The 15983-nt window shown below is 35.7% G+C and overlaps 1 protein-coding gene across 1 annotated transcript in view; it reads right to left on the bottom strand.

The window, feature by feature from the left end:
- Positions 1-14723, bottom strand: part of LOC112978281 (sodium channel protein type 5 subunit alpha-like) — a 44684-nt gene extending 29961 nt beyond the window's left edge. The window contains exons 1-9 of the mRNA XM_026091591.1: positions 14457-14723; positions 12949-13067; positions 10504-10593; positions 9300-9428; positions 5514-5605; positions 3425-3676; positions 2748-2811; positions 1951-2095; positions 211-405 (exon numbers count right to left, since the gene is read on the bottom strand). Of these exons, the coding sequence (XP_025947376.1) occupies positions 211-405; positions 1951-2095; positions 2748-2811; positions 3425-3676; positions 5514-5605; positions 9300-9428; positions 10504-10593; positions 12949-13067; positions 14457-14723 (1353 nt within the window). The remainder of the gene's footprint in view (positions 1-210; positions 406-1950; positions 2096-2747; positions 2812-3424; positions 3677-5513; positions 5606-9299; positions 9429-10503; positions 10594-12948; positions 13068-14456) is intronic.
- Between the last annotated feature and the right edge of the window lie 1260 nt (positions 14724-15983).

Here is a 15983-nt window from a genome sequence, read left to right as displayed (position 1 = left end):
ATGCGGTTTGTTTGTATTTCAGAAATATTTATATATAAATGTATATATATGTAATTTATATATGTACACACATGGAGAGAGAGGGAAATGAAATATGAGAAGGTACTGTAAAAAGCACATGTTCAGTCAAGAACCTTATCCCCCTAAATCACAGACAGAAGAGAACAATAGGAACTGCATATTATGTATTATATATGACAGTTTACAAACCTTTTCTTTCTCTAGAATTTGTTTGGCATCCTGAAGTAATTTTTCCTTTGCCTCTGTTTCAGCAAGAGTGGCTCTATTTTGCTCTTCATATGCCATAGTTACTACAGCCAAGATCAGATTGAAGAGATAAAATGAGCATAAAAAGATGACCCCCACAAAAAATAAAACGTAGCTCTTTCCAGATGTACGGATAGTCTGTGAGAAAAGAGTAAAGGTTGTAAGAGACTCTTAAAAAACTAAGGTTTACAATAGAATTTGAAACTAACTTTAAACAATTTCTTTCCCTATGTGATACAAAAGGTCAAGGTATTGCACTGTTTTCTTTAAACTACACGATCTACCTCTGGTCTAAGTTATACAGAAGGTCTGGAAATACAACTAGTAAGGGTTTCCTTTGGCTTTCAAGTAAATAAATTTCAGATCTTAAAAAATTTCTTTGTGTTCATACAGTATTTTTCTCCTTATGGATCAGACCACCTACGATCCATAATGATGCCATGTGCAATTGAGAAGAATGAACAAAAAACATTCTTAATATTAAATGAAGCATCTCTCAGTAAATCAGGAAAATAATCAGAGTTCAAGTTATGAGAAGACAACTTCAGCTGTAAAGATATATACATGTGACTGTGGAAGAAACTATTAAAACTCCTTAATATGGAAGAGAGCTAGAATCATCTAAATAATCCTGAAAGATGCTATAAATAGTGAATAAGAAGCAATAATTTTTTAGATGACAGTAGAACAGACCACTTAAAATTAAGCTCTAAGACATTAAAAAACAAAAACTACCTGACCTCAAAATAGCAGAAAGATGATATATCTATGAAAAAAAAAAAAAAATCTCAGAAGGTCACTGGGAAAAAGTTAAAGTGGACCATATGAAAGCTCCAGAACAAGGCAGAGGATATTTCCCTTCTAGCATAAGCACTGCATTGATATAAGGGCTCCAGAGAGTTCTCAATATACAATTTTTGTATAATTTTTGTCAAAAGCCAGAATCTGAAAGTTGCATTCAACTTCCCGAACCAAAATAAAAAAGTGCTTCACTTGTTTAGTCCCAGTTGTCAAAAAATGGTCCAAAATGTAAGTGCATATGTTCTGAGCCAAAAACTTTGGTGAGGAGTTGGGACTGAAAAAGCGAGAAACAGAGTCTGTAAGGATTCATAACCCCTGCAGCAGCAGTGAGTTCACTAATTGGACCTGCTCTACTTAACCATATCCTTTGGTAGTTACATGATTAAAATATTTAAGTACTAATTATTGACCCAAGTGTGTTGTTCAATAAAACCTTTTACCTCCTTAATCTATAAACTTTTCTGAGCGTGTAAGCAGGTTACTCAGCCCATTAACATGAGAAAAAGATTCTTAATCTTCTGGGACCACAGATGACAACCCTCAAAATTTGTCTTGACGTCTGCACATCTTTGTGATCTTATATTGCACTGAAACATTCATCAGTTGGAACACCGCTCAGATGTGACTAAGGATGGAGAGCAGTATGAGGACTTTTCACTGTCCACAGCATCTGTTCTACCATGTAATTCATGTCAATATTGCTTTCACACGTCACCTGCAGAAGTTGTTGTAACTTAGCCACTTGAAACTTCCATAATATTTGCATTGTTTTTAAAACAAATTTGATATCATTAATATTAAACAGATGTAGATTTTTCTAGTGGACATAAAGCTGCAGAATGCATGCCTAAGGCCGTTCTAGCAGCTAACAGAAGTACCTACTTGTCTGTAGAGACGTTCCCAGGAATCTTGTGTCATCAGACGGAATAAGGAAAGGAAGGCCCAGCCAAAATGATCAAAACTTGTGTACCCAAAGTCAGGATTGTTACCAATCTTCAAGCAGCTATAGTTTTCTGGGCACTCTTTGCTAACCATAGAAGAAATGTTAAACAATGCATGTGACTTATATTTGCATTATTAAATTGTATCTGAAAGCATCCACTACACAATCTCAATACAGATTTGTTTAGTTCATCTGAAAGTCCACTTCTTTATTCCCCAAGCTAATTCTGCCACAAGGGCAGATTTATATCAGATATCCTATATAGTCATTTGACGAGTCTGAGATTCACGGTATAGTCTGACTACACAGAAACTCTCCACTAATGTGGGGTATATGCAAAAAAATACACAGAGGAAAATAATGGAAATGTGTATAGAACTTCAGTACATGTTTGTGGAAGGAGTGATCAAATGTTTACTTTTCAAAAATTGACAGAGAGGAAGGGGGTTTACTAAAATCCCACAACTCTCTACTGATCTCTTCCCCTTCACCTTTATATCCTTCTACATTATCATTAAACTACCAGTGTTTAGCAGCAAAGCACACACACAATTGTCTTCATCCCAGTATTTTACTTCATTCCTTCCCTGAAGTAAAATATCTATTTTTTATTTATTAAAAAACAAGCACATTCTACCCTCCCAAAAAATCAGCATTCCTTCAGCAGTGCAAAAATAAAACAAAAACAAACTGTGTGGAAAAAAGATAAAGTACTAAAAACATATTATTCACTTACTGGCGATCTGGACTGAATCCACAGAGCAATATTTCAGAAGATTTATTCATTCTGTAGCAGATATCTRTTCAAAAAATCAAGGCATCATAAAAATCACAAGTTGTTGTCTTAACTTTTCCAGGTTAAAGCAACTGTTCACATACTCAAATTCCTGCAGTATACAGACAGTAAGCCATATATTATAGCACTTTAAAAAACAGCCTGACACACCAAATCTCTGTGAAAGATTACTTTTACAACAAAGAGTATATAGGACTCTGTTTCTCAGCAGAAGATCTGTCCCTTTTGCAATTTGTTTTGAAAATTCATTATTAATGAATTATTAAAATTAATTAACTCATAATGTAAAATCTTATTTGATCTCTGGTAAAAATTGGAATGTCTGTCAGAAATAGGCAAAATCTTTACAAGATATAGCTTATGTCATGGAAAAAGCCATTCTGAGTGCATGACCCCTAACATTTGGATCCCGGTGCGATTTGTCTAGGTAAGGAAGGAAATGCCTTACAGAAAACCCAGTCCCTTCTATCCCATCCCAAAATCCCAAATTCATTAGTCACACATGCAATTGCCTCAGAGACTGCACATTATTACTTCGCCAAATGCAAGGACATACCTTACTATGACAGATTTATGCAAATGTATTTTGACATCTTTCTGTGAAAATCAAGACATACATAGAAAGTCATACAATTTATGTAAAGGGAGAAAATAAAATTTACCTTCATTACTTGGGACATATAACTTAGCATCCTTACAGAGTGTGTCATTATATGCAGAATTATTGAGGACACATTTGTATTTTAAATTGCCCATAAAAAGCTGAAGGCCTATTAGAGCAAATATACTCAAGCAAAAAACAGTCAAGATCAACACATCCGTAAGTTTCTTAACAGATTCAACAAGTGAATTTACGATGACCTTCAGACCTAGAAAAATAAGATCCAATAATACGCAGAATCAGAAGAGGAATGCAGCAGTATTCCCATACGACAATGTACCACAGTTGCAAGCATGTTAAGAACAATCAGCGTAAATAGTTTTGCAACTTCACAACATTAAACAAGGTAACATAAAATCTATGAGTAATTTTACTTTAATTTCCTAATCATAATTTATTTGACTTTTACTTCCTTCTAAAATTGATCTTGCATAGTTGAAAATTCTAATTTAAGATGACATCTAAGCAAACTCTGAAGAGTTTTAAAGAACACGGACAAATTTTCGTGCATGGTGAAGCAGGTACTTCACAATTTGCTGAATAGACATTTCAATAAAGAATACCTTGTGCCAACCTCAGGGCATTCTATCTTAGAAGATAATAATTTACAAGCTCACTAATTTAAAAAGAAAAGAACATTTTTGACATAGGGATGGTAAAAGGGGTGATATATAAACTGAAGACCAACACTCAGGCAGAATAACTGAATTTGACATATGACATAGGTAGTGATATCCAGAATTCTTCTAACAGATGCTTTTCAGGGATTCAGTGTGTACACTGAGAATAAGGGCTACCCATACAGTTCAAAAACCTCTTTATCATTTGTTACAGACAATGGCAAAATACTGTTTATTATACAAAGCTTTTATGAGATATTTGTGATTCAGTGCCTATACATACATGCATTATGTTTTAGATTCAGTTTTAATTTTTTTATTCTCTCCATCCAGGCAACTGGAAGGAGAAGCTAATAGATCAGTGCATTTTTTGCAATTCTGAAAGTACAGCAGTCCCACCCGTAAATACAACACTATATGGATATGTTACATTAAATCAATGCAGAACAGTCTCACTGTCAGTAAAAATAATGAAAGGGTGCAGTGAGAGTTTATAAAAACAAAATCTTAATATTTGTTCCTTATCTTTTATTTTATCATTTGATGTTCAGGCAGAAAAGGTTGCTTTTACTGGTTGTAGGAATTTTACTGCCTAAATGTCCGTTTTCATAAGGAGAAAAATAGAATTAATCTCTGTTCTCCATGGTGAATATGAAAAGTGTTGACAGATGATTTTGATATTAAAAATTAAGCACTCCTATTATAATTTCAAAGCAAAATCAAAAATATATTTGCAGTAACATGGAAGTGACACAGGAAGACAGTTAATACTATATTATGGCTATGGGATATATAGGCTTTTTTTTAAGATTTTCAAATGAGTTTCTAAAGTTAGATTCTAAAATCCATACCTTGGTATCTAAATTAATGGCATGGCTTACAAAAATACCAAAAATCTGGCCAGCATACCCAACCACTTAAATATGTGAAATAGGGTTGATGAAAGAATTATGCTTAATGCAGCTAGTGGCTGCRGTCAGTAAACAAAGTTCTGAAATACTGCGAAGCCAGGATTCTAGGAAATAAACCATAGAAGCTTAAGCCAACAATGTGAAACCAGAAATATGTTGGAATACCACTCATGATGTGAAGACAAGGTATTGGATAGTGTACACTGCTCAAGAAAGACAGGTAAAAAGACAAGGGCACTGGGGTAAGTAACACTGAACACGAGTAATGGAATAGAAAAAGCAAAAAGAATACAAACATGTGCTTGAGTCAAAATAATTTTGATGAAGAATGGTAAAAAAGATTCTGTTAGGATGCTGCTGAAAGTAACTACAGACCGCAAAACAGGGTCATAACTTGGGATTCTGTTACACCCACAAAAAGTGACAAGACACTTGAACACAAGAACAGGAAAAATATTAGAGAGAGCATACTGCTGAAGCTGAGAGAAAATTAGTAAGGCATGTTTCTCCTTACCTGGTATTACTGAAATAGCTTTCAAAGTCCTCAATACTCTGAAAGTCCGAAGAGCTGAAACATTGCCCAATGATGTACAGATACTAATATACCTATAAAATTAAACCACCATATAACTGAATGACAAAGATTGAACTTTTCAGAGCATATGCATATAGAGCATATGGTAGCAGACTAGTTACAGAAGAGAAACAGGTCAAACATTCATCCAGAGGTAGATATCTGAAGTTAGGAATCTAAGTCCATTTCTAGGAATTGATATAAAACACTGGGGCCTTTGCATAGTGCTTCTGAAAAGAAACAAAGGAAGTTTTACTTAGTGTGGATGTGGATGCTTAATGTTTTAAAGCATTTATCCATCAAAATATCTTGATATAAAACTTTCAATGTCATAACCATGTCCTTTCAACCTCGAGCTGATCAGATTCAGAACACTACATAAAGTATATATTGTATCTTATAAAACTATAGAATATATAGTTTAGGGGTACAGAGTTGAGCAAAACTGGTTTACAATACATTAATTCTGGACCACATGGTGATCTTTTTAACTTTTATTTAACAGTCAGTTAAGAACTTGAATATTGAAAGTAGTTTCAATCTGTTTCAACTAATTGAAACTTTCAGAAAATGAGGATTTTAAGAGTTGCATGTTCTATACAAAACCTTACCTATAATTGGTTACTCCTACTTTTATAAGACTTCCTCCAAGTGAGAATGGAAATTAATTGTGACTTTTTCTATAAGATCATAAATGGTAACAGAATTTCTTAAAGTAAGAAGTTTCAATAACAGAATCATAAAAAACATTGGTTGGAAGGGACCTCTGGAGGTCATTTAGGCAACTTCCCATTTAAAGTGCAACTTTCATCAGCAATAGCTCACACCACTATGGCTTTGTCTAGCTTGTAGGATTAAATAATCATAAAGTACTTAAAGTAAAAACTGTGCCGTTGAATTAACTTCCAAATACATTTATTTGTAGCATGATAGGACCCCAAAACCTTGAAGCAGATACCGTATTGCAAAGCACTTACACCTGTCTTGAAAACAAATGAATTAGAAGTATGGGTAGGGAAGTGGGAAGGTAAAATGAAGTAGCTTATATTGCTGTTGGACTACTTGAGAGTTACTGATGATTAACAACGGGTTCATTTCTTCAGTGTAAATTCCTTAGTGGATTACAGATTACCCATAAGAATACTTTGTTCACATACATAGGTATATATGTAGTAGGATCTGAGTATACTACAGTACTGAAACTGAATTGCACAATGATGTCTTAAAGTATGAGCACCAAAAGACATCTGAAGGCTTCCAAACTCTAAAGCATTTTGTAAAATCAGTTTTTGACACAGAAGATAGACAAGCTGACAGGGGAAGCACTCTGTTGGACTTGTTACTCACAAATAAGGAAGAACCAGTCAGGGATATGACAACTGATGGCAACTTTTGTTATAGAGACCATGAGAAAGTGGAGTTTAGGACCCTGAGAGAAGTAAGCAAGATGAAYAGCAGAATTAAAATCCTGGGTTTCAGGACAGCAGAATTCAATGTGTTCAAGGATCTTCTTGGCAGGACAGGAGACAGCTTTGCAGAAAAGGACCTGGGGGTCAGGGTGGACAAGTTGAACATGATTACACTGAGCATCCTTCCAACAAAGAAGGCCTACCACACATTGGGCTGTTTTATCATGAGTCCACCCTAYACGTTGAGGGAAGTGATTCTTTCCTTCTGTTCATCACTTGTGAAATTTAATCTGGAGTACTGTGTCCAGCTTTGGCCTCCCAAGTCAAAGAAAGACATTGACATACTGAAGGAAGTCCAGCCAGGGATGTAAGAAAGTCAGTAAGACAATGAGATGGTAAAATGGTTAGGCTGATAGAGCTGGGTTTGCTGAGTCTGAAGAAGAGAAGGCTAAGGGATGTGGGAGCAGGAAACATATTGCTGTCTTCAGCTGCCTAATGTAAAAATTTAGAGAAGGTGTAGCCAAACTGTTCTTAGAAGCCCACAATGAAAGGATGAGAGGCAGCAGATATAAGTTAAGTTGCAACAAGAGACATTCCAGTTAGATACTTCTGGGGAAAATCCCAGTGAGGGTGGATAAATATTGGAAYAGATTGCCCAGAAAGGCTGTTGAATCTCCATCAATGGAGAAATGCTGAACCTGAGTGGACAAGGTCCTAAGCAACCTAACCTAAATTGGCCCTGCTTTGAGTTGAACCACATGATCTCCAGAGGTCCCTTTTAACCTAACAAATTAGAACAAGGCAATTCTTCAAATGGAGGATATTCAGAAATGCTAGATGGCAGGGATTTGTTTTGAAACCTCTGAGACTTGGCTTTGAGTGAACCTGTATGCTGCTGTAAGCAAGCTTATGTTGCTTTCAAGATTCTCATTCTGTATTTGGGATGCAAATTCTGACTTTCTTCCTTACTTCTTGTCTACCTCTCAGATATTTGAAAGAAGGAGCTAGCTTACTCTCATATGAACTTAAAAATGACCAAAGTGAGACATAGCAATGATCCATCTGGCCTATTACCCTGTCTTCAAGAATGACCTATAACAGATGCTTACAGAAGAGTTTAAAGTGAAGGTAATCATACAGTGATACTTCTCATATTTCCTTCCAGCAAATTTACATCTCAGAGACTTCCTGAACATGATGTAGTGTCTTTGTGTTAAAAGTAATCTTTAATGTATTTTCATCCATGATTTTTGTCCAGAAACCTTCCGAATAAAAATAAGCTGTTTGCATCCACAATGGGAATCTCCTATAGGAATTCTCACAGTGTGAAAAACTACACCCTTTTCTTTGTTTTGATTCTGTTATTAGACAACTTCATTCGGTGCCTTTAGCTCTAGACCTAAGGGGGAGGAAAAAAAAAAAAAAAGATTTACTCTCTTTTTGTCTCTGTGCCACACACTTTTACCATTTTCTGTTCTATTTCCTCATGAGAGAGTTCTACTTATATAGTTTCTCATCACGTGGAACACAAGATATACATCTAACCATCTTCGTTACTCTTCTCTGCATCTACAGGAGCAAAACTACATACAGTCCTGAAGAAAAGGACACACCAGATTTCTACAGTGAAATAAGTATGTGTTCTGCTTTGTTCTTTATTTTTTACCCATAAGGTCCTAATTTTATATTTGCTTCTCTGACCATTATTGCACACTTAGCTGGTGTTTTCACAAGATTATCCATTTTAACTGCAAAATCTTTTTTCCAACAGGTAATAGCTATTTCGGAGCCCATAACTGTGTATGTAAAGCGATGTCTGTTTTTCCTTAAGTATCACTTCACATTCTTGGAATTTCATTGGTTGTTTATCACCACATCACTCAACACCTTGCAGCTCTCTTTGGATCCTTCTCAAATGAGTTTCATTTGACCCATAGTGCAGCAGCTACGAGAACACAAAGAGGCATGCTTGGTTTTGGCTGTCTATGCAGGCACCTCTTAACAAAAATTAAATATATAGTAAATTAAGAACAACCAAACAGCTCTATCAACTGTAACAATGCATACATGGAGAAATTCAGCAAATGAAAGCTAACTCAAAGAGACRGCCTTTGCATTTAAGTCTTGTTTTAAGGTCCATCGTTATTTTTCTCTCTTCAGACAGCAGATATGCAAAGGTACAGTGATTCAAATGCAACTCTTAACCAGGTGGGATGCCAACCACTGTTAAAAAAAAAAACTTCAGCAGTATCAGAAAGTATTTTATTTACATGTTTTCCCTTGAGGAGGGAAAAAGGAACAACTGAGTTTTACTTACGTCACAATAATGACAAAAAAATCCAAGCAGTTCCATGGATCTCGAAGAAATGTAAATTCATCCCAAACAAATCCTCTTGCTAATACTTTTATCAGTATTTCACCAGTATAAATGGCAGTAAACAGATGTCTGAGACAGAAAGCATATATGAAAGTGATAGAAATAAAAATATTAATGTGATTGAGTTCAGACACATTCCACCTTTTCTATTATTTACTCACTGCACGGAGATGAAGGGAGATAGTGCAAAGTACAGTTGGACAGGATATGTATATATTGCTTTCAGAAACATCATGGGTGTAAGAGGATGCTTTCATGAATTTTAATAGGGTTTCCGTGTACAATTTTAGTAGCAAGATGTTCACATCAGTATAACATATCTGGATGAAGAATAGCTCACATTTCCTTATGAAAAGTTTTAAAAGATTGCATTTATGTTCTAAAGCACACTGAAAATTTTCAAAAACTTCAACATTCTGGCAAAGCAGTAACAGCATAGGGTTTTTTTTATTTATAGCCTGAAAGGATTTCACATTTTATATATTTAGTCTGATGAGTACTGTATAACCAAAAGAAATCCTGCATAAACAAAGCTATCATTATCCCTGTGCTTATCCCAAAATATGAGGAGTAAAATTATGACACCTCTGGTGCCACAGCAAATTTTCAAGATTTAATTCCAGAACATTAACTAAAGTTACACAGGACAAGGTGCATTATTACAGAAGGTAACATGACATTTTAAATAGATGGCTTCCTAGTGCAAAGAACAGAACTGGGCTGTCCCCAGAAAACAGCAAGAGGGGACGTAATGAATATTTGCCTCTTTAAACTTTTTGCATGAGCTGGCCATAACAGACATTCAGGTTATTCCCTTAGTATGAGATATATTCAAAATTAGAATCCTGCTTCACAGCCTCTCCAAAAAGCTTAATCTTTAAAAGGAAAAATGGGGTCGTCTTCTGTTACACCAGATGGTAACGTTAGTCAACTCAGGGAAAAGGGAAAATAGTGCACTTCTCTAAGAAAAGACATTGAAGCTCCACAGAAAGACTGGATTATACAACCATAAATCCAAATCTTCCTCACAGGTCTCTGAGTTTTTTCAAGCCCCAGAGTTAGACAGTCACATTATTTAATGTTTCAGTCCAGTATACTAGTCTCCTTGAAGAAAAAGTGAATAAATGGCAATTGAGATACTTACTCAGCCCAGTTGAGCCCTGCTGGAAGGTTAGGTGCAATTAAAGAAGCACAATTGAGTACCACAGTACATGTAATAAACACAACAAAGAATGTGAATAATAAGTTAAGGAAAATGCACTCTATTTTAAAACAATAAAGTTCAGAAAACCTGCTAATTTACACACACACACAAAAATACACATATTTAAATAATTGCTTTTCTGGTTTTGAATATGCCCAGGATTCCTCACGTTCCTTCCTAAGAAACTGATGTCAGATCAGATTTCTGCTCAGCTCAGTTAAGTTAATGATTAAAAAAAAATAACAATGAATGATCCCTATGTGAAGATGGTTTGGGAAGATGGGTATTAGTGGGAGATTCAGGTGGACAAAATAGATTGGACAGAAGAGATGAGAATCAAGCAAATTTGAGAGCCCTCAGCTGTCTAGTGCCATTTGAAACTTTAGAAACCTGTTTTTTCCAAGCAGAAACATGGAATAAACACAGTGAAAAAAAACATAATCCCATTGTTTTTAAGAAAATCTAGGAAAAACAGATGAAAAAGATAGGTTAATTATCAGTAAACAGTGTTCTTTGAAATTGGTAGTCCACATCTACATTCTAACAGTGAGATGCTCACGTGCTGCCACGAGTTCAGAAAGTTTTCCCTTGCAACACCTGTAGGAGAGGGCTCTAATGCAGAATCACACCCAGAGAAGAGGAGAAAGTGGGTAGGGCATGAATGTGGGTGACACATCTAGAAGAACAGTAGTTGCTCTTCTTAGTGGTCTAACCTTTCATTCTTAAGTAAATCCAAATGCAGATCCTAGCTGTAGATGACTCTAGGCCATTTTCTTCCTGCCATACAGAAGTGTCTCAAAGTCCCATCACACAAACAACATAAAAGGGGCAGGCCATAAGGACCTGAGTTTCCTTCACCTTTCTGGATACAGTGACAGTTAATAGAAATGACGCTGTCACAGACGAAGGGAAAACAGGCCAAACATTTAGATGAATGGTGAAAAGGAAGTGGAGGATGACATTCCACAAGACCCTCCTGGGCTGGGGAAACTCTTAAGGYTGATTTGAAGAAGAAAAGGAACAAGGTAGACACCTCACCAAAGTCTGTAACTGGCCAGTTCCAAAAGTGACTACACAGGAGGGGGGATGTAGCAGAGGGAGGAATGGGGAGGTCTTTGAGGATGCTAAAGCTGGAATCCAGCAAAGAAGCAACAGACTCCATTGCTGGAGAAAGTTTTCACTGTGTTTGAGTAAGACAGAATCTTACTTAGTCTAGAGTTCAATATTCCATTCACACCCCTTCTTGAGGCTTAAATAAGTAGCTGTGGTGACCCTTCATAGACATGTGGCTCCTTCCACAGCAGTAGAAGYATCTGAAATGAGGCTTAGAAAATTAAACATAACCCTCATGGTTGTCAAAAGGAGGCATCTGATGAAAGCATCAGAATCTTCAAGGAGTGGAATAAGCTTGTGATGCATGCAGTGAGAAAGGGCAAAGCACTTGAGCAGTCCAGTTCACAAGGATACTTGAGAAGAATGCCGAATACCGAGACAGGAAGGGAGAGACAATGCACCCTTTACCAGCATTGCAAAAGAAAACTTTCTTGTTGTATGTGGCAGGTCATGAGAACGTACCTAAGAAAAAACATCCTTTTATGAAAGTTCAATCTTTACCTAATAAAAACGGATTGTTTTTAAACAAACAATGGCCTTAATGTTAGTGATAATTTTGAATTGAATAGCAAATGTTGCCGTTTCTAACAGCATGAGTATGCATTCAAAATCAACCAGAATCTCCTTCTAATTCCTTTCCTTATTAGAGGATCTATTTCTACAAATTAATAAACCCAAATGAAAAGAGATATTTAAGAGCAGAAACCACTGAGCATACAGTTTTGCACCCACAAAAGTAACTCTTGCATTTTTACATCCTTTAGGTCTATGCTGATACATTTGGAAAAATATAAAAAAAGGAAGCCTTCAGAGCTGTCCAAATTTGAGTTTGAAATACCTTTCTTAGGCTAACACCAGAATCTTTCATCAAAGCACTGCTGTCATTCACTTTTCTAATGTTTTTAATTCCCTAGGGATTCTTTGTTCTTTTTTTTAATTATTATTATTAAAAATGTACRCTTCCCACCACAGTAGAGATTTATAAAAAGTTCTGGAAAGGGCTAAAATATCATACAGGAGCTGCTAAATGTTGTTTTGTAACAATATCACCAAACCTGTTTAAATATGATCATTTTAACATATTTACTTGTAGCAACCACATGTAAATATCCTTGCTGTTATAAAACAAGATTCAATATATCTTTTTAAAAGTCTCTCAATATCATAGCCACATGAGCTTACCTTTAGCTTAGCAGGAACAGAGGAACAAAATGACAGAAAATAGTACAGTATATTTTAAAATTTAAATGATGGAAACCAATAAAAGGATATGAATGGACCAGAATTTTAATTGCTGCTTTTCTCACTGGATTAAAAGGACCAAGTATAAACAGAGCAGGCATAGCACTAAACCGGAAAATAGTCCTCCTTTCATTTAGCACCATGAAAGTCTATGAACAAAAGATTCATAGTATATGAAATATTTTCACGAAACAAAAATTTTCCCCCAAATTAAGCAGTAACTTTTAAAAATCTTCACCTAGAACTATATCTAACTGTGTCTACGAGTATAGCTTTCTTGCATCCCTTGCATCCTTACCTGGAGCTGAGACCTAATGATTACTACATATTGAATGAAACACACCAGCTACACGTAAGTTTGCATTTTCTGTGAGGAGGAAGTAGGAACAGGTAGTGAGTACTAGGCAAATGCTCAYATTCACTTGGTCAAAGTAATTAAGGATACTGTTTTGGGACTATAATACTGGTGTCAATCATACTTAGAGGTATCTTACTCTTGGATCATTTCATAGGCTATGAAAGATTATTTAAAAAGTTAATACTATTCCAAAACTGCCAGAATCCAGTCCGGTCAAAGTAGGAATTTTCATTTTGAAACATCTCTAAACTATCAASTAACTCTGTAAATTCCAAGTAAGCTATCCTAAGGTTCATTACTGCCCAGTACTGTTGCCAGATGAAGTAAAAACGAAATCTCTTAAATTAAAAACAGTGTTCACTAACATTTATGAAAATGCCTTCAACTGAATTAGCCTTAGTTTCTCTTCTCTTCATCAAGACCACCACCCTAATAAATGTGGAAAAAAAAGGATTATATTTCATTAACTTTTGGTGGCATATAAAAAATGGACYGGATGGAACCTTCCACTTTTCAGCTCAAGTCTGCTTCAGTAGTAAGCAATCATATAATAGAAGCTTAATCCCCAAAGGATTCCTAAAGCATTTACTTCACACACTCCCATAGACAACATAACACAAAAAAACCTTTGTAATAGCATGGGATATACCCCATATAAATACTGTACAATAAGCAAAGCTGATGAGACATTGTCAAATAATATAAAATTAATTTACTCTTCTAAGGAAAATTTATCTTTTTATTACACAGAGCACTGGAAATATTTCAAATATGTGTCTCCTAATTTGTAATTCAGCAAAAGTATCGGCACTTTGCCAGCAATTCCATGTGACCTACTGTTTGACAGGCACTGTTTATACTACAGTGAGTTCAGCTCCACARACTTCATAGAGAGAGCTGCTCTAAATAACAAAGCATTAGTTACCTCAGAGTATGTTTTTCATAAAAGTGTATCATATTTTCATAATTAAAAATGCTTGTAGAGTGGAATTTAAAATACCTTTTCATTATAAAATATGGAGTATACCTTAGCACTCCTAACTTAGCAAATGCTAGTAATGTTCTAAGATCTGTCTAGAGAAGAATCAAAACCCACAATCCTCTGCATACAGCTATTTTTATCTTAAGACTTTAGCGTAAAAAAAATAAATAAATAAAAAACACTTTTGAAGGCTTTAACCTTGTGGTCACTGTAGTATGGATCAAAATCTTCCAGGGGTTCCCCAATGAGCTCTTCAGGAAGAGCCCCATAGAGAGAGGGCAGTTTTTTGCATATTTTCAGATCCAGCTGGGGATTAAGTTTATCTTCTTCAACTTGTTGATTCTCCTCCTTATTTTTATTTTGCCTGTTTTTTCTCTCAGCAATTCTTTTCTCAATTGCTGCCAAGGACTCAGGAGTGAAACGTCGAAAGCTGTTAATTTCTGATGACCAAAGCAAGGAATCCATTTTTCCTTCTATACATTTAATTCCAGAGCTAGAAATAACTTACAAGAGAAAGTTATCAATAACTAAAAGGTAACAGAAATAATACATCACGAAGACTAATACTTATTAGAAAAATTATTTCTGCCTCCTGTCGAGCCCTGTATAAAAATAAAGTAAAACCATCTAGAACCGCATTTATTTAGGAGAAAGGGTAATCCAAAACAACACTCACAAAGATTAACTACAATTGATTCTGGATTCCTCTTGTACAAGCCAGGCTGCAGAAGAGAGGCTTTTTCCTTCCTTCTTCCACTAGGAAGATACATCTGTATCAGAACCCTGAAAATCACCCATCGTTTCTCTCTGTAGCAACTTACAGTATTAGCAGTCTTGCAGCTTAGTTACTGTTCTTTTTGCAAGCAAAAGTTAGTTCCGTATCTACCATCCCTCTTTCTTACATGGGATCACAGAATAGTTTAATTGCAAGGGACCCTGAAAGGCCATTTGATCCAACCCCTCGCTCAAAGCAAGGCCGACTTTGAAGTTGTCAGGTTGCTCAGGGCCTTGTCCAGTAGAGTTTTGAACATCTCCAAGGAGATATTCCTGGTCCAAAGTAAAAACCGTACAATGAATGCCAGGTCTTTCCCTCACCAGTCTTGAGCTTCGCTCTCCTCAGGTTCTACTGTTTTGTTGGTCATGTGTGTGCTTTGCTCTTGCTGTTTTCAAACTACACTCTTAACCCTTTCCCTTTGCCACTTACACTCATGGCTGAAAAATACTCTGCTCAAGAGGCTTTTTTATAACTTTGTCGAGTAGCAGACTGAGAATGTGCCCACAACTGAGGCTATACCATATCTGGTTTGATTAAAAAGTGTTTGTATTCTTTTTTATTCATTAACATTAAAAATAAACTGCATCACAAACACCTATAAATTTGCAAGGTCAGAAGGAACTAGATGCATATTGGGGGAAAAAATCTGAGCTTCAAATATGCCCCCAGATTTCTTGAAGATTTGTTGAAATTCATTTAACTTGACATGACTTACCATGAGCGTACGAAAGCTAATATGCATCACACTAGGAAGCACAGCGTGTTCCTTGATACTATTTCACTGCCACTTTTCTGACAAGTCCTGCATACTTTTACACCAAGACTTGATTAAGAGTCATTTAGTACACAGTTTCTCAAAAAATTAAAATAACACCAGTGATAGAACCGAGATAGCTGCTATGCTTAATTCTACCCAAGATCTACCCTTCTCTGTGTGCTTAGAAAAGCCA

The sequence above is a fragment of the Apteryx rowi genome, unplaced genomic scaffold (genome assembly GCF_003343035.1).
Source record: "Apteryx rowi isolate R43461 unplaced genomic scaffold, aptRow1 scaffold_91, whole genome shotgun sequence".
NCBI lineage: Eukaryota > Metazoa > Chordata > Aves > Apterygiformes > Apterygidae > Apteryx > Apteryx rowi.
Note: the sequence above shows the minus strand (reverse complement) of the source record. Positions and strands in the feature narration are given on the sequence as shown.